Below are 19934 nucleotides of genomic sequence, written 5' to 3' on the forward strand. Positions count from 1 at the left end.
TTATTCTCGGTTGGAATTTATCATATACGATTATACTTTTGATTATGACTTTTGGGACCATCCTAAAACAAATAATTCCTCACGATAAAAGATAATATCATGCACCTAACTTAGAGAGGATAATTCTTCCTAGTTTAAAGAACTCTACTCTCTAAGACTAACCATCTTATCACCTCAATGATTATATTCATTCTTTAAGTCATGTTGTATTTATTATTAATCTTAGTAGAAAAAGATTTTATATTCGAGACATGCATGACAAAAAAAAAAAAATCATATGTCAAACGATAATACGTAGATGTCGAAAAGAAATCACCATCGAGCAACAAATTTTATATCATCGAGTGAAACTAATTCAACTAGTAGATGACACTGAAATAGCATATGAAGTGTCATGCAAAAATAACTTTGGATGAGTTTGAAGGACATGCTTAGTTGTAGTCGTTATCCATCGCCATCAAAAATATTATGTATGATTGTGTTGATCAATGTCTTTTCGTCTTTGTTGGTTGACTTATGCCTTTTTCTTTCTTTATGCAAAAAAAATATTTCTTTATCTTGAATTATGTGTGATACGGATCGATCCGTAAAAAATTATTAGGAAAATCAATAGACAAGTGGAAGATCTTTCTACGACATGTCAAGTTGGTTAAGATAAGTGCAAGAGATTATATTAAACTAATGATAATATATTAGGTAAAATATTTCGAACAAATCATGATGAGAAAGTTAGGCTATTAAGTCGGAGGATGCACAAACTAAAATATTGAAAAAGATCAACAAGTTAATATTGTGATGCAAAAGAAAAGAAAAAAGAAGAATAAATTTTCTCATAGATTATGTTATATATTGCAGAATGATTGGGACTTTGGTAACCTTTTTATAGTTAATAGAGCCTTTTATTCTCTTTGGGGAAAAAGAAAAGTGGAGTTGTGCTTAAATGACTAAAAATGCTAAAAATAATATTATGGGTGTGAAATTTATGCTTTTAATTATTTCTTTAACACAAACAAATTAAGTGCCTTAACTGAGTTTTCTCAAGTGGATAGATATCAGTAAAAGGATCTTAATACTTTGGAGGGATTTAAATTACATTAATATTTGTATAAAAAAATATTTAATTTCATATTTTGGAAAGGACACATGTAAAACCTTTTGAGTAAAGATTAAACATTCCCACAAAATGAATCTTTCTACTTGTTAGGAAGAAGATAGATCCCAACTTATAACCATAGTATTAATTTGATGATGAAAAGGACTGCTAAATTATTCAATGGTGGAGTTTTATGTGTGATGAATTGTCCTACAAGATCAGAAATAGATATTGGTGGAGCTTATTATTTCTTTCCCATTCACAATTTAATGCACTGTTCCCTGATGACACTACAAAAATGCACACTCAGTAACCCTGATGTTTGATGTGTTCATGATCGAACAAAAGTATTAATAGGTTTCATATGAAAGGATATTGATGAAAGAAATATATATAAGATTCACTTTTGTATGAAATATACATATATTATCTTTTTAACTCTTTTTCTCTACCATTCTAGTTATAAAAATTGAATTTTGGAGTTATAGTTGTGCATGAGATTAATCGTTTTCGGGAATTAATAACTTATTATGACTTGAGTCACAAAATAGTCAAATTGCTGTGAAAATGTCGAGAAAAATCTTGACAATTTGGCTTGAAATGTAGAATTAATTAGAGGAAATTGACATAAAGAAGTTGCACAGATGTGATGTCAACCTCCCCATTATACCTTTGCGCGTATGATATGTAGATCTGCTTATTCATCCTGATTTGATTTAATTTTATGTCCAAATGCTTGATTATTTGTGTTGTATCTAATGCCGAATGAGACAGAGTTCCTGTTGTATATTGTTCGCACTTGATACTATATTATATATATATATATATATATATATATATATAATATAAACTTTTCGATAACAATATATATAGATATAATATCACACCTCCAATGGAATTTACTTCCATGGGAGAAAAAGGAGTCAATGATGGCATGATGGTGGTGCTGAGATGTGATCCAAAGCTGAGTGCCGGTTGATTCTTGATGTCGGCTTCCTTGCAAGTTAATCTGGTACGTGCAAAGAAGAAGAAGAAGAAGAAGCAATCCTTTGGTCTACCTTAACAATGTCAAGTGGAGAGATAAACCAGTGATACAATGTGGTGCTTATTGGCCGAGCTGTCGTATCACGTTCACTCCCGACGGAGTGATCCACCCAAAGCTTCTGACCAAGACACAGGATGGAGGAGGGCGAGCAGAACTCACATATCCACTAATAAAGGAAGACATACAGAGAGAAAGAGAGAGAGAGAGAGAGAGAGAGAGAGAGACCGTAACCCTATCTTGCTTTGGGAACAGATAATAATAAGCAGTGCATGAAGTGCAGCTGGGTTTTCCAGCTCCCATCGTCTGCGTCGGGAGGCGTTGGGGAAAGGGAAGGAAAGCAACAGCACAAAAGCTTCTACGGTGGTGGGTGGATGAGTGATGGCAGTAGCGGTAGGACATGTGGGGTGGTCATCAAGAACAAAGATCGAGATGGAGAAATCCACGTGACAGTCGTCTTCTCTCGTGTGCCATCCCCGCCGCCGCCGCCAGCGTTTGTGGCTGTTCATGCGCCAATGGGTTTGGGAGCATCCACTCTAAATCAGTGTACTAAATTAACCTTCTAAATCAGTGTTATCGAAAGCACAATATGGCTTACTTAATTAAGCTGCTGAAACGATATGACTCTTTCCTGTGCTTTGGTCTTTCTTCATCCACTCTATCTCACTTGTGACTTCCATTGGAGCTGTCACCCCTCGTAACTCTTCCCACGTTTTGTGGTGCCAAACCAGCTCATTAATTATCCTACTAAGATGCCCACCACGAGGGTAAGAGAGAGAGAGAGAGAGAGAGTGACGTCTTGTGGTGCCAAACCAGCTCATTAATTATCCTACTCTGAGGGTGAGAGAGAGAGAGAGAGAGAGAGAGAGAGAGAGAGAGAGATGGTTCGATGGTTCCAAAGCTCGCGGTGGGATTTAAGAAAGTGATGTTGGCTTTTCCAACTCTGAAAAGACCACAACCATCTCTACATTTGGCATCGATTAATGAACAATTTAGGCACTGAAAGAAGAGACCGAGAAGCTTAGAGATTAAATATGACTTCGATTGGTACGGTAAGATGGATGGCTTGTCACACCCTCCCATTTCTTTCCTTACTTCATACATACACACTTGATTTTGGAACATCAACAAAACGGTTCGTTTATAAGCAATAAGGCTTCAAAAGAGAGCTAATTATATATTATCTCTATAGTTAAATCTCTTTAACATTGACTTATAAACTTAAAAAAATTACATTTAAACACCTATAATTATGAAAATAAAATATTTAATCTCATTTACTCTAATGTCATCCACTTTATTGATAAAAAATATAGATCGAATCAAAATTACCTCTTTACCCATCATTTTCATGTTATTAGTAACGTCGACAAGATCGAGCACCGTATCATTCTCGTAGTTCAACATCACTATCCGTCTTCGGTTTTATCGTTTTTATATCATTCAATATAAATTTTCTAAATCTAAGGATCGAAATGCTCAAGAGATCTAACTGTAAGGGATAATCTATAATTAACCCTTAAAAAATCAACCCCTTAATAATGCATGCACACTACCCATTTTGGATGTTATTACCGATGAAATAAATGTCTAAGGATATAACGATTAATAGCATGAAGAACAAGTGTGTGAAACATGATAACAAAATAAAATAGAAGAAGACTTTCGAAGAAAAATGTGCTGCCTATCAATAGTCCCTCTAAGAAGCTAATCGCGGAGGGATGCCTCCACATAGATACTCTGCAAGATGAGATCTCGTTTGTTATTGGAATTAAACAGACATATTATCGATCACTAACTTATTGTATTATGAGACAATATAGCTTACCTAGTGATGTCAGGGGACAAGTTTTTTGAGATATTAATGTCTAACTAAGTCATATTAAGATACCATCGACGAATAAATGATAATTCTGCTTATTATTGTGCTACTTCCTGATTCCTGATTGCACAAGGGAAGATCAGCAACCAATGCTTGGAAGAGTACCATTCCAAATCAATATTTAGCATTTGTCATGTCACAATGCTGATTCCACCAAATCAATTAATCAGACACCGCTAGCTATATCCAAGTGCAGATGAAAATTAAACCTTCATGAATGATCGCAAAAGATTACTTATAAACATGTAATCAACAGCAATGGAATATAAACAAGCAATTAAATAGCATCTAAAGACCAAACTCTATCATAATGTAGCCGATATCTAATTGATGCGTCGACATATTACTACGAATTATAAGTAGACATCAGTATCATTTCCAATTGTTACTGCATCTCCAGGAACAAGTGTACTTGCTTCCATGTCCAGCTTGTTATCAAATGAAAGAATCATATATGTGCAAGCAAATCATAATCTAATCTGCATAAGAAAAGAGAGAAAGAATAAGGTAAGAATACTATCTGAGTCATGAATTCAATCACCCGACCAGTTAGCTACAGGTTCACCTTATGATTATCATCGGTTAATGGAACCGATATAGAGACATCAAGATGGTTCAGCCTGCACGTCCCAAGAAGGAACTCGGGAAGCTCTTCTTCCGTATTGCCCTGCAAGCCATTGTTATAAGGTATGATAACATGGTTATCGATGTCCCAAGACAACATATCAATACTGATTCCTCTAATCATCAAATAAGCATTCACTTCTCTTTGCTTTTTTATGATAAATGCAAAGAAAATACCACAAATTTAAGAGGGAAAAAAGTTCTGAAGATGCAGTGAGTCTACTTAGCCATTGATGCTGCTGAACATCTAACTGTCACTGATTAAGTGGAAAGGTCGTACTGATTTTCCATGAAGACTGGTTTGTTCAAGAGTCAGATAGAACAGATGATGTAAGCTAATATTCAAACTTTAAATGCATACCTGAATCAGAAATGCCATTTCTATAACCAGATTGCTCAAGTAACCAAGAACAAGACTCACGACGCCCCTAGCAACTGTTGATGAGCCGATGTCAATTCCAAGCTGAAAGTTCATAAGCATAAGATGTCATTACCAAACCCATGTTGCTGTTTCATGATAGTACTGCACAAAAGCATCTAACACATTATGCATAACTAATTATTGAACATGTGGCTGCTCGTGTATGCAGTGAAAAGGATTTATATTAATAAGCATCACCATACAATAAAATGTAAACATGCAAGCATTCCCTATACTAAAGGCATCAATTACTCGGTTCAAGTAATAGTATGTGATCAGTGGATGTTTAGAAGGATTAATCAGATTTTTTGCCATGAATTCATAGAACACAGAGTACCATTTAATTGAATATCCGATGCACAGGAAATCCCTTTTCAGTCATTCACCAATTTTAAACCACAACAAAGTCAAATTTGAGTAACTATGTAAAATTGGATGTAGCATCAATAGCTAACTATAGACTGATATGGTGGAATGCATGCACGACTTAAAACTACTGGAACAAGGGAAAGGGAGAAGAGGATATTAAGCTAGTAAATATGGGGTGCTTTAGGCTGCAGAGCCTAGTACATAGTATGACAACTTGTTGACGATTTGGGATAATGTGCTCAAGTTGAGGAAAGAGGAATGAACGGTAGCCAGATAGAAATGTTCAATCATGGATCTGGGGGAGAAGAAAAGGGTTTGGAGAAGGGGATGCTGACAGAAAATATAAGGAAACAATTGCATGTTACATATATAACTTTGCTTTTCATGGGTTGCTAATCTGATAATTTATAACATTATCCATGGGCACATGTAATGCTGCAACGTTTTCTGATAATGCATTTCATTGAACACAGAGTACCATAATACACTGCAGAAATCCTAAGGATGTAGTCAATGTTGCCATTACAGAAAGAGATTAGAAATATAATTTGAAAAATCTGACAAAGTAATTTAATTGGTTTTACAAAAGCAGCTGTACTGTAACAAACATCTAAATATACCTCAATATAGTTGCACCCACAAAAATAATTGATGCGAAGTGCTTGACCCACCAGACATGCTTTCTTTCCCACACTTTGCTTCACTATCCAAGAACCCTACAATAAAGTCAAAGGGACAAAAAAAGAACTAAATAACAAAGTTTCTGTGCGTAATTAATAGAAACATAATGTGGAACTAGTTAGAAACAATTATATAGTGAAAATGTATACCTTTGATATGTATGGAATGAGTTTAAACCTTGAATTCCTATATGCATCGTCACCTTTGACAAATCTTTCTAGGAGGGGAACACTTTCCAATGGACAATCCATCATGTAATAAAAAGCTAGGCTGTATGTGGTCGAACCTGGAACCTGTCAATATACAACCTTGGGATATTTCTAAAACCAGAATATGTATATCTTATTGTAGACAATTCTTGTCTCTATCATTCTTGTCTCCTTTATGCTGTTGACATGATTCACTTAAGCAGCCACTCACCTGTATGTGTATGATGAAGAAAAACTCACTGCCACCTTGCGCTGAATACTTCTGCAAGACTCAAACCTTCAATATCTCAGAGAAAACAAAAGAATAGTCACAACAGGATATACTGTAATTTTTCTTCTCAGAAACACCTGAACAATTCCCCCTGGTCGACCACCGAGGTCATCTTCACGTTTATCAGAATTTAACCAATCAGCAGCTACCATTTGCATCAAGGTACCATTGGCTTTTATCTATTAGACAAGAAGATAAATAAATACAACATATATTATTAATTTTCATAAACACTAAAATCAACTTATCAGACTGAATATTTCTCTAGCAATAGTTGGATTATATTATGGATGCCGATACTTAAAATTCTTTATTTGTTTATAATACAATATATAATTCCTTGAAAAAAATGTGATGGAGACATTTTTAATTGGTCGAATTAGCTCTGATAGTTAAGTGGAACAAAATTATCCCGGTCTAAAATGCTTGGATAAGATTAATAAGTGGAATAAGTAGAGTTGTTCCATTAAAAAAATGATTTGATTGAAATTCACAGATTGAGTTCAGCAAGGGACCTAGCTGTCAGATCCAAGAATCTATCTGTTGTTTTCTAGGATTGATTTGTAACAAGATGTTATAATTTTATTTGGTGTTTGATTTTGATGATTCTTCATCTGTTGGATTTCTTCTAATGTCCGATCACATCTATCCTATTAGTTGATCATAGATCATCGATTTGGTCCCAATAAAAGAAAATTTAATTTGAAGTACATGGCATGTAAATATAATGGTTAGGTGTATGTGATATGTTTAAATCAATTTAGTTAAACGAATTATTAAATTTTGGTAAACAAACTGAGCTATTCTGATTCATTAAGTGAGAATTTAGATCTTGGTCATGAAATCCAAGCTTTTTCGAATCTTATGTTGAATAGGAACAAATCTGGAAAAAATTACCTTTATCTTTTTTATATACATATTCATTTGTTCTCTTACTGTTAGATTCTATTAATGATGATTATGACCAAGGATTTAAATCTCGGTCCAATATCGGTTCCAGGAACTGGTTGAACTGGCATAATATTGATATTTTGGGTGGTATATCATATTGTACAGCCTGGTATACCACAAAAATATTAAAAATAACATATCACCTGGTAGTATATCATCTTGTACAGCCTGGTATACCGCAAAATATTAAAAATAAAATACCACCTGGTTACCGACCAATACAATCAAGATTTGATTCCTTGATCATAACAATCATGTGGAACAGTGACTATGATACTATAGGTGATGAAAATGATCGTTGAATGGTGATGAAATCCAATCTTCTGAAATCTTATTATATATACAAATCTAAACCACTAGTCTTTATTCTTCTAAATGTCACTTACAAGCATTGCTTTGTTATTGAATTACGTTGATAATTATACATCACTGGCTCTTTCACAATGTAATCCTTGAAACAAATGTATAATGATCTATCTTTGGATGACTAGCTTTCAAAAATGGATACATGTTATCATTGTATACCAGATTTTTGGATTAGATTATTGCATGATGATCATGGATAATGTTATATTTAGCATGGAATATGGTTACATGGATGATATGGATATTAGTATTCATGAACATTATCCTCTCCTAAGGGCAAGCAGACCAATCTTGGTAATGTGATTTCTTTCACAAGATCAACGGATCATCAGACATGGTATCAAGATGGTCCAAGGACAGGAGAGACATGCGGAGATGAAGGGCATAACTCTGTTGACGTTTTAGAGTGCAATATGGATCCTCACCATCAACTATTGGAAACTGTATCTATCCCAATGAATAAGGTCAAATTCTTAAGAGATTGCTTTTATCCGGTGTCCTAGCTTTTTATATGCAGTAATTTATAAATGTGTATAAATCCATCCTGATGCAGTTATTGATAGTTGTTGCCTATTGGATTAGTAAATACCAACTCATACCAAGCAATACGCCCAATTCTTAGATCCTTGGTATAGGCTAGGCTAGTTGTTTTCCAATTTTGGAATCCTTTTATAGTGAAAACCCAGAATTAACTTTTGATCCCTCAATTTGAATAGAGGTTATCCTTGTTAAGTAACACCTTGTTTAGGAATAGGAGATGGAAGAGATGCGAGCTTATAAATAAAGATTCCTATAAGGCATAAAGAGATGAGAGCTTATAAAATGGTAAGTCCCTAGTCAAGACCTGATTGTGTCTCAAGTCTCAACTAATCCACCAACTTAAAGGGTGTTCAAGTCCTACCAGGATTAGGAATATCTTACATTTTCATCCTTTTCCTCAGCAGAAATTTCAGAAGGCCCCTAATGTCTAATATAAGTATAGTATGGTATAGATCAGTTAATTTCTTGTTTGGAATCTTGTTTAGAGGGTTATAGAATATAGGAAATCTTGTGGTAATACAGGCTTAACTTTTAATCCCTTGACTTATATGAATGTAATCTTTGTCAAGTACTACCTTGATAAGAAATAGTAGGGGGAAGAGATGAAATCTATAAAAAAAAAGGTTATTGTAAATCCTAAAGACATTAATAAATTCAAAACTGTCATGAATATCATATCTTTTGGGTTTTTCTCTGACTTTCTTTATTCTTCTCTCCTCTTCTTCTAGTTCTTTTATATCTTTTGTCCCTATTTCATCTCTTGTATCTTTTGTCCCTATATTCTCTATCTCTCTCTGTTATCTCTTATAGAAAATGCACGTTTTCCATGAAGAAAGGAAGTCTCTGATAGGAGGGTATAAACTATCAAAATTCCCTATATTTGTTAACAAAAATATTCCACCAATACTTTAATTATTAACTTGTTTCCTAAATAAAATTGTTTCTGTATTATCTCTCAACCTATGATATGATTAATGTAGGTAGAATCAAATCTTAATCACAGAGCTAGAAAGTTTACCTTTTGATGATCATGTAGGTAAGATTTGCCACGAATTAAAAATGTTGAAGGATCTGCCATTGCCCAACTGGAAGGCAAACTACAGTTTAGGTCTTTCGGAAGTGTTAATCCATAGCTACATGGCACACTTTCCCCAAATGAGGCTTCCTGTAAGTCAATATAACCTTTTTTTTGAACTGAAAAGAAGAGGATGAAACCAGATAGTAAATACAAAAGTAATCAACAAAGTTCAAACGAGACATGATTATGTATGAACATTTAGAATAAATCTAATAAATCCACCTGCAATATCATGCAACTTTTTCACGAAAACTGCAGCCGTTGATAGCTTGGAATGATGCTGGTCCTGCACTAACTGTTATAAGAAAGAAAAATCACGAAAATTTTGAAGTAATAATTTGACCATGCACACAATTAAATATGAAAGAACAAAATGGCAGATAAACTTCATGTATAGACAAACATATTCGCATACAGAATTTGAGATAGACAAAGAATTAAAAATCAAGGACCAGCTTGTAGGTGCCTGTAAAAATATTACAATAGACTAACATCTAGATGAAACCTTTTTATGGATGAGATTCTGAGTTTTTTATATCTAGTTAATATTTATTCGTCAAACCCCTTTCCATATCTCCAATTTAAAACAACTGATAACGTGAAAATTCTGAAAAATTTTGAAGTTTCAAACTGGTTGTAGTGAAAGTTCAAAGTCAAAATTGAAATTTCCTTCAATTAGAACACCTGTTGCAGAAAAAATATTAAAGCTTTTGTCCAGTACAGACAGCCTATATATATATATATATATAACAAGTTGTGCCAACCAGCATGTCTCCACGTGGATTACAACAACACGGGTTGAAACACATAATGGAAAAAAGGTATTGGCAAACATCAAAAGAACCAATATCAAATACGTCGATACATGACTAGGCTAATTCTATTGTGTGCCAGTAGGCAAGGGATGTACTCATCAAGGAATCAAATCTCAGCAGTGGTTTCGGCAACTGGTCGGACCCATATGATACTAGTATACTAGGTGGTATAACATTGACCAGTATCGACCAATGAGGTTCAATATCGTCCCTTGGTCAGACTGGATAATACCAGTAAAAATATACCCTGGTGCTATCGATATTTAAAAACTCTAGGTCCGACCAATATGACAGAAACCTATCATGATAGAAACAGTTGGCATGTCCTTATACCATGACACTGCTGATGGAAATAGAATCATCATGATCCTATTCTACCAAGGACTTCTTTCCCTCTTGAGAAAATTTATATACCATCAATCCCATTCCAATAATGCAGTTTCTTCTAATAACCAATTAAAAATTTAAATATTTCATATCTTTAACATTGCCATTCAAATCAACTTCATGCTTTATCACAGAAGAAAAGAAAGGTCTACATGATCTTTACTGTATCAAAGACACTATTGACATAGACATGACAAAAAAAACTTTAAAATTAAAACATGATCAGCTTATATTTTTAAGCTATTATGTAAAACTATACAACTTATGTTCTAAAGCCTGTAACACATGAAATATTTTCCCCATCTTTTTCTTATTTACCTTTTTCCATTCATCTTGAATATTTTCCATAATAGTGAATTAGTGATCATTACAATTGTCACTAAAGGTTCTTACTGTACAATTATGCACAACTACACATTAAGAGGTCATTTCCCTGATTTCTAAAACTGACGGAGAACATTAGCTTGATTTTCAGTATAGTCAATAAAGAAGACAAAAAACTATAGGATCCTGAATATAACTTCTTTCAAAGCTAAAGTATAGTTAATACGAACATAATTTTATATTTGATGAATTCTACGACAAGCACGAACCTGGGGTTGCATCATGCCTTCCTCAGAAGGCCACAAAGCCTCTGTTTCATCATACTCTGGTTCATTGATAACATCAAAGAACTCATCAGCTGCATCATTCATTTGAAGGAATGATCCACTTGCCTTTGCAATTTTGGTAGGTGATCTCTGTGTCTCATCTGCAGAGTCCTCAATATTATCATTTTCATCTGCTGAGTGTACTTCTAGTTTCATTTGTTCCTTTTCACTCTGTTGCAACTCTGTCTCCCTTGTTGATTCACTTGAAGATAAATCAGAGCATGCCCTGCTACCAAGTTTTGCCCGGAAGAATTCTCGAAGAGCTGCAGAGCACACAGTTAATCAACCTGTCAACATATGCTCACTATATTGATCTAATAAATGGATGAGACATGCCAAAATAAAAGTAAAAATAATATGACCATGTTATAGATCAAACCTGCAACTCTCCCTAGCATCCGGATTGTAATATACTTTGCAGAAGAGGTGAAAAAATAAGATTTCCAAAATTTCCAATCAACTGCAAGCATGTGTTTTACGACTGATTGTTTTCCTTGGCTCACTGGAGATATCACATATCCACCACCTGAAAATGAGCATAAAGTACCAAAAGTTTGTGTTTGTTAAGATGGGCAAGACCACGAGAAAATGTGCACGACAGCCTGAGTTTCAAGCATACATTACTTTTAAGGCAGGCACGAACATAACCTCTCTTAGATGGACATTTTTGGTGGAAAACAGAGTGGTACAGAATTACTGTCACAAAGTCAAAATAGAGTAGTTGATTTAGATCTTTATGATCTGAGAATCACCAGTCATTCATAAATGGAATTACCATATGTTCCATCGTCTTCCCTCCTCCAGTACCGTCGTAGTAATAAATCCCTTCTTTTCATTCGCCTGCAAACCACTGCTATCAATGTGCTAGTAAGAAGATATAGATAATATTCCAGTAATCCAAGAGGTATTTATCTGACCATGGCAACCAATCACCACACAGTTTTTTGTGAATGATATCAGTGTGACCATCCACGTGCTCGACCACATTGCCTTCTAATAAACAGAAATCCCATCTGCAAGAAATTTCATAATTTACTTTCAGAATAAGCACAGTGTATAAAAACCATATCTAGAAATTTCCAACTCATGACATGACTTCTCATTTCATCTTTATGGTGTGCCATGCTTTTCTTGTTCCGGAATGTTGGTATGATACTGCAAGAGTTTAGTATATCTGCTCACAACATTAACATAATCTAGATCACTTATTTGCTAAAATTGTTGAAAGATGATGCTCTGATAAAATGGGTCACAAGTCAAGAATGTAGCAATCTATCTGGACTAAAACATTGTACATGACCTTTTTTCTCAAATAAGAAAATTATGCATATTTTTTCAGAAGTTATAATATTAGATGTTAAAATACAAAATTCTACAGACAGGAGGGTGTTGTCTTTACTCTGATCTTGATGAACCAAGAGACATAACTCTCTTGAAAATGGCTTCTGAGGATGCATCAATGACACCTACTGCCATTAAAGCTGGATGGTCATCCCGATACTGAGAAGAGTGGAATATCTATTAGCACCTCAATAACCTGATAAACAATTATTGTTTGTCAAATGATAGGTACCATTCCCCGAGAATCAGCATCTCTTGCCTCTTTAAACAGCCGCAAGCCTACATAGAAAAATCCTAGTTTAAAATGATCTTTTGACAAAGAAAAATAGTAATGTAATGATCACCGTTTCTGCAGCCAACTATCGTCCATGGGGAAGGTGCAATTACATCAGACGCCATTGGATCAGCAAGCACAGATGTGAATACAGTCCAATCTAAGTGAATTTTATGGGAAAATAATTTAGAAAAAAGCAAGGAAACAATAACAGCCAGTAAGCACAGTCAAGCTATTAAAATTATCTGTAAAATCTCAATATTATGGTCAATTTTTTTTTTTTTGCAAAAAAAATGTACGATCATGTAAACTGGTTTCACAATATACAACGATTTCCAACTGGCATGTAGTAGGCCAGCCTTGAAACAGTAGTACATGAATCAGTGCACATTGACACTACAGGAACTAAGCTGGCTTTTTTACTGATTAGGGATTGAATCTTTGTTTTTAGCAGCTAGGGATCCTCAAACCATAGAAGAAAGAAGAAAGCATGTGATCAATGTCTTCCTATCACACTCTTTCTACCCTTTTCCCCTCTGACAAACCATATTGGTCCAACAGGCAATAGGAACCCGATACAATGCACAATTCGATCTGTAGTTAGATGCCAATTTTGTCAAAGGAATCTAAAGTTTGTAAGTTAAAAGGAAAAAAAAAGGAGCTAAAGAATAAGTGGTGAAAGAACATGTGCTAACCTACAGAGCGTTTCTGGCTTCTCCCACTCCTACGAATCATCCTGTATAATCATTCTTAGTGATCAAATAACATGGAAATACAAAAAAAAAAAAAAACTTCAGTTAGACAAATAATATCAAGAAAATTTTGATGCAATTATGCCATTGATCAAACAGTAGACAGATCATGGTCCATATTGGATGGGAACTAAATGCACAGATATAATAACATTATTCAAGAATTGGCACCAATAAATTATGTCAAACTAAGACCACAGTTTTGTAGATGAGCTAAATGAACATTAGAAGTGTGAATTACTACCAACGATTTAATTCTGAAGTAATTGCTTACTTCTATGAATTATGCTTAAGGAGCATATGAAAACCATTCACGAGAAATCTTGTGACTAGACAACAATAAAAGCCTGTTAAAGGCAATTTAAACAGATAAGTTCTTAAGTTTAGTGTAAATTAGAAAGGTTTAGTTAATCAAAAACCAAAGGAAAAAAGCAATTCATATCTGAAGGCATCGGTACAATGACAAAATTATAAACACATGCAATGACATAGAGTATTGATCTCTATTCCATGAAAAATCCAGGTCCACGATCACTAATATTGAACACTATTGCAGAAATGCTTTTGCCATGTAGCCAATCTCCCTAAATTGACTATTAATTTTAGTCACCATGTGTGGAAGAAAAAAGGATTCCCTTCACCAGAGACAACATCATCTCACTGCACAAGCTAATCATTTAGGAAGGTATTGAGGGCTCTGCAATCAAGTTGACATTAGCCAAGCCTATGTAAAATGTCTTGTGATCTTTTTGAGAAGCTCTAGGAAGTACACTAACAGCTTACAACTTTCTTTCTCATGGACTCTCCATAAGATTAAGCAAAAAATAACTTACTCAATTTCATATCAAGGCAACGATGAGCTGTAGCATCTTCAAATGCCATAAAGACCATCTTTTCTAAATCTATATTGGACAACCACGGTTAGAATTATATGTACCAGCACCATATCGGTCAGAGCTCAGATTAATACCACACTGGTCTACAACGGTGTATTGAGTGTCGATACATCGGTTTGTACCAAGTTTTTAAAAAAAACTGAAAAAAAAAACCAGTACAAGGCATGTACTGTGCTGTACCGGACGTTATAGGTCCTATATCCGATGCTACAGGCCCTATACCGAGCATATTGGGTGATACAAGTCTTGTATCGAATGGTATAGGCCTATACCAGGTCGGTTTACCCTGGTCCATGTACCAGTAAGCTAGCAAACTGGTAAATTCCACTCATGCCATATCATACCGGGTAGTATTGGAAACCTTGGCCCTGACCTTTACCACTCTAAAGAATAATTCCAATTATACAAAAATATAAATGTTGTTCCCATGTTAACATCTACGACAATAAAGCTTTAGAGGCCTATTCCAAAAGAGTACTAAGAGCATAGAGTTATGAGGAAATAACTGAGCAGATAGTTACAAAGCATGGTAATGTTAGTTATTAAATGCCTATCCAACAAAAAAAAAGAGCATAGTTGTCAACCCACATAAACTTACAAACATTTAAAACCGCTTAATAGGTAAAGAGGGGTGATGTAATACCTAAATCTTCTTTTTGAACGAGATACAACATTTTCTTCTTTGTTTGGGCCTTCCTGCAAATGTATAAACATGTACAGTTGTCAAGGAATACAAAAGAACTAACAAGAACATCAAAACCTTTAATGCTGCTTCCATTAGAGATCTGATCCACCTAGCTGCTTCTTCTGAGCTTCTAGCACCCAACTGCAGGGTTTGGCCATTTTTAATATCCATAAGAAGAAAAAAGCAAAAAAGCTACTACCAGAAAGCCTTTCAAAGTAAGTAAAGTTCCAGCATACCTTAAGTTGATCTTTGTGATTAGAGGCATTATAAAGCGTAAATATATACAAGACCTGAAAAAGTACCAACAAAGCTATAACTAGGTGATGAAATTGGTAACAGTGGCAATTATCACATAACTATATTGATGGAATAAATGAATCTAGACTGCAAAATGAGTCAGGTTTATGCCGTACATTTCTATGCAAAATATCTCTCCCATTATCAGTGATGCGTATGGAGGAGTCAACCACTGCACTCCTACTAGGTTCCTGAGAAAACAAAGAATATTCACAAAAATCACAATTCCATGCATTTGAGCACAACACATGAGAAAAATAATATTCAGTTATTTCAACAAAATTCAGCAGATAAAACAGCACCACTCCAAGTTGCCAACAAATTATTGGACAAAAAAATCAATCAAAATCTTTGCAACATTATCATGTAGATTCAGCCAGTCTACTAAATAGTAAGAATCAAAGTTACCATATGGAGATTACCAAAAGAAAAATAAGCAATTCATAGACAACAAGTTATTTTGTGATCCATGCTAAAACAAAGGTACTTCAGGGTCCAAGATTCGGACCACATGTGAGTCTAATAATACTTTATCAGGCAATTAAGATTGTCTTGAATAGGCAAGAAACGGGTGTAGGTTCAGGACATCTAATTTTCACATTAGCTGGGATCAGCATCAAGATTTCCAGTACCAGAACAAGAAAAAACATGCTAAACAACACTACGACATGTGGATATCACATATTACTGTTCTGATCTGTCACATTCTTACAATTAGGACAATTTACACAAATTGCTTCCTGTCCTCTTGACCAAAAACAATTCTGTTTACACTTGGTTTACCTGAAAGTTTGTAATGTCCTTATAAAATAAATATCGGAGGTATTTATCTATGTATCGATGCAGAATTGATCAAGAGTTGGAAAAGTTTGCAGCTATACAAAGAGCACAAAAGAAGAAAAGGAAGAAACAAACAAACAAAAAAAAGATCCATGGTTTTGACCATTGATTTCAAATAGAAACTCCTGGCATGTCGAAAAGTTATTATGTCTGAACTGCATCATGCATCATGCATCATGCATCATGCAGAGCCTGTTTAATCACCCATCCACTTGCCCTCTCATAAATCACACAACATCCATGAGGAGTGACTGAGATGAAGAAATAAACTATGAGTGCATCCTTCTCGGGGGGTCATTTCACATAAGATGATCAACAATACCATTAAGACTTGATCCCCATTCATAATACCGTGCCCATCACAAAAATGTAAAGGCCTGTTTAGTTTTGTTATCAAACAACAACTTTCTATTTAAAAATTTGACAAAAATTCATAGAAGAAATATGCTTTTAGTTTTCTTTCCTGAAGACCGTATCACAAAATTCTAAATTAGCAATAATTTGGCAACATCTCTTTTAGACTTTTTATTATGTTTATCCAATTTTCCTCAACCTCGACCAAGACTTTTAATACACTCATCGTCGACACCAATCACAAGTCAATCACCGTCCACTGCTTGCCGCTATCAGTTGGCTCCTGTAGTCTCTTTCCACCACCCATCATGTACCGTTAGCACCGAATTCACCTTCTCCCATCACGCCCAGGACACATTGTCACAGCCCACAGTCCAACATATAATCTACCACCATCTTTGGTCTCTGCAAAACCCCACGTCACGTGAATCGATTAACGATCTCACGATTGCTGATCTCGCTTTGCTCGAGACAAATTCGGGATAAAACCGACTCAAGCTTCCCCGCAAAGCAAAGAAGACCAGGCAAAGAAGCTCCTCTCTTCTCTCTTTCTAATCAACAAGATCGTCGAAACAGCCAAAACAAACCACTAAAAGATTCCATCTTTTCCCCTGAAGAAAGTTAGCCGATGGCTCAAGTAATCAAGAACGAAGCAAGAAAACACGAGCAATGACGGAACGAGAGATCAAGAACAGACCGAGAAACCAACGGCAGAGCCGCCGAGAAGCGATCAGAAATACCTCCCCGTTCGACGTGGGCGCGGTCTTGAAGCAATCGAGGGCGTTGCCTCGAAGAACGAAGTACCTCTTCCTCGAGTACTGCAACCCAAGGCGATTGTGCCGGACGAGGTACAGCCACCCCTCCATCCTTCGATCCGCGGCTTCTTCCGAAGAGATCCCCATAGGAGCTTGCCTCGCCCACCCTCTTAGAGCTCCGTGACCATGGAAAGCTGCGACCTTTATCGTGGCTGCGTGCTCCAGTATGTTTCCTGCTTTCTTCCGTCGGCTTCTGCTTCTGCTGCTGTCGAGCGAGCGAGCGAGCGATAGTGGCAATGTAGTAATCTCGTGTGCTATGGCATGGCGGCCCCGCCTCCAATCAACCAATCGGAGTGAGGTGAATCGGATGGGGGGACGAACCAAATGAGCCAAAAGATTACAAACCTCCCTTTCCCTGTAAAGTTTCAAAGCACATTCAGCCAACCCATCTGCTCCCCCCCCCTCTCTCTCTCTCTCTCTCTCTCTCTCTCTCTCTCTCTCTGTGTGGGGATAATATGTTATTAAATTAATCCTAAAAACTGGATTTTCAGTAATTTCAGAAACATACAATCGATCAGTTATCAAATCTTCTTTCATCGCATTATCGTCTGAAAAAAAACACAAAAATAAAATCATGTTCTCTTTTTCTCTCTCTTCTCTTCCTTAAAATCATGAGGGAAAAAACATTTGGTTGTCCGAAAAAGAAAATAAAAAGATGTAGTTGTGGAGTAGCCCACAGTCAGACTTCGGTCAATCACTCAACACCAAACTCTCTGCAATTTGGGAATAATCATATGTTTTAGTCTTAACATAATTAGATAGCCAATGCATAATACGTCTTATTTTGCACTTAACGGAAGACATTACTAAACCCCAATATCACGATTTCTCGCATCAGAAAAGTGTCTCAACCGATCGATAAAGAATCACTCACAAATAAGAAATTATATAATCATCTTGATTGATTCATGAGCATGATGATGAGAGGACGATCAAACTCTCCTCGATCCTATAAATATACAACATTATTCATCATCAAGAAATATGACATAAATTATTCTACCACATATTCACTTCATTAATAGACCATTTAGATGAATTGAAGAAGTAAAATTCAACATGGACCTGCAGCTTGAAAAGAAATTGTTCACTGGAGTCATCATCCTTACCATAAAAATGATAATAAGAGTTAGAATCAATTCTCGTTGGCACATCAATAGTACCCCTTTGGAATGGTAGGAAGGGATCATAAAATTTGTCACCCATCTCAATTATTTTCAAAGCCATCCATAGAGGGTTTGTTTGTGACAGATGAATTCCCCTATTTATTAGGTGCTATTACAGTCAAGATTTTTTCACTATAGAATATTTTATCTTTTATATATACATATATATATATATATATACATACAAAATTCAAAAAAATAACATAAAGAGTAGTATTGCTAATTTTCCTGGAAAAAATGCTACATTTAATCCTATAAATTAATAAAATTTGTAGGAATCCCTTTCGATTAAGAATAATAGAAGGGTGTTTTAGGCATTTCAAATTTTACTTTCTAAAGCTCACTGGTAACCACAGTTTGTAAGTGATGACTTCAGACTTTACAGGCGAAATGGTAACATCAGTTACGTATAGAAGGATTTAAATACTTGAAAGGATACATGTATATAGCATTAATATTTTGATAGATATATATATATATATATATATGTCTTAAAAGATTCTCTACTAATTATTTTTTATGGGATGGTGTCCATCATGTATTGAGAATTTACTGGATGTAAATGGATAACTATATCATTGATTATTACATGGTTTATATCAATCTTCTCCTATTTCTTTTTCTTTTGCGCCTCACTTTCATTGTCCATGAGACAAAATCCAAAAAGCACTTGATCATGATCAAATTTATAAGCCTACGCTTGATATTCCATCTTCTCCTCTATTACTCTATCCTTTCTTCGTTTTTCTCCTCCTCCTCTTATATCACCCCTCCATCTCTTCTTTCGATCATCTCCTCATCTCCTCGGAGGAGACGGAAGATGAGAGAAAAGATAAGGAAGCAAAAGAAAGAGGAAAGACCCTCGATTGACTTGAATCGGTTCGCTGATTCCAATCGATTCAAGAAATAAAAAAAAAATTGAAATATGAAGGTAAAACTAGAATTTTAAGAAAACGCTAATAAATTCAGTAAAATAACACCAAAAAAACAAACTAGTGAGAATTTTTTAGATAAATTATCCTAAATTAATTAAGAAAACACGCCTCCTCCTATATAAAACTCTATGAGTCAAGAAGGCAGCCATTTGATTGATTATGATCGGATCAATGATTAACCCAAATTTTTCTGCTCAATT

The 19934-nt window shown here is 35.1% G+C and overlaps 1 protein-coding gene across 6 annotated transcripts; it reads right to left on the reverse strand.

Moving 5' to 3' along the window:
* Nucleotides 1-4212: 4212 nt before the first annotated feature.
* Nucleotides 4213-17955, reverse strand: LOC135612456 (protein ENHANCED DISEASE RESISTANCE 2-like). 6 transcript variants are annotated; one of them, XM_065108779.1, is made up of 23 exons: nucleotides 17559-17944; nucleotides 15741-15815; nucleotides 15564-15617; nucleotides 15403-15468; nucleotides 15286-15338; nucleotides 13690-13730; nucleotides 13065-13154; nucleotides 12953-12999; nucleotides 12779-12879; nucleotides 12297-12392; nucleotides 12155-12219; nucleotides 12004-12075; nucleotides 11759-11905; nucleotides 11323-11642; nucleotides 9750-9813; nucleotides 9468-9643; nucleotides 6670-6771; nucleotides 6533-6583; nucleotides 6262-6405; nucleotides 6052-6147; nucleotides 5003-5104; nucleotides 4583-4684; nucleotides 4213-4496 (listed from the first exon to the last, which is right to left on the reverse strand). In XM_065108779.1, the coding sequence occupies exons 1-23, from the start codon at nucleotides 17718-17720 to the stop codon at nucleotides 4485-4487; spliced, it is 2238 nt and encodes a 745-aa protein (XP_064964851.1). In that variant the 5' UTR covers nucleotides 17721-17944; the 3' UTR covers nucleotides 4213-4484. The 6 variants fall into 6 exon arrangements, with proteins under 6 accessions (XP_064964851.1, XP_064964850.1, XP_064964853.1 ...); XM_065108778.1 differs by having other exon boundaries at nucleotides 9750-9822; nucleotides 17559-17941; XM_065108781.1 differs by having other exon boundaries at nucleotides 9750-9822; nucleotides 17516-17654.
* Nucleotides 17956-19934: the final 1979 nt, after the last annotated feature.

The sequence above is a fragment of the Musa acuminata genome, chromosome BXJ2-5, assembly GCF_036884655.1.
Source record: "Musa acuminata AAA Group cultivar baxijiao chromosome BXJ2-5, Cavendish_Baxijiao_AAA, whole genome shotgun sequence".
In the NCBI taxonomy this organism is placed as follows: domain Eukaryota; kingdom Viridiplantae; phylum Streptophyta; class Magnoliopsida; order Zingiberales; family Musaceae; genus Musa; species Musa acuminata.

Coding starts and splice junctions, on each gene's coding strand:
- LOC135612456 (XM_065108778.1), bottom strand. CDS start 17,720: ATGGGGATCTCTTCGGAAGAAGCCGCGGATCGAAGGATGGAGGGGTGG. Junction 12,220..12,296: donor TGTGGTGATTGGTTGCCATG/GTCAGATAAATA, acceptor AGTGGTTTGCAG/GCGAATGAAAAGAAGGGATT. Junction 11,906..12,003: donor TGTTCGTGCCTGCCTTAAAA/GTAATGTATGCT, acceptor GCTCATTTTCAG/GTGGTGGATATGTGATATCT.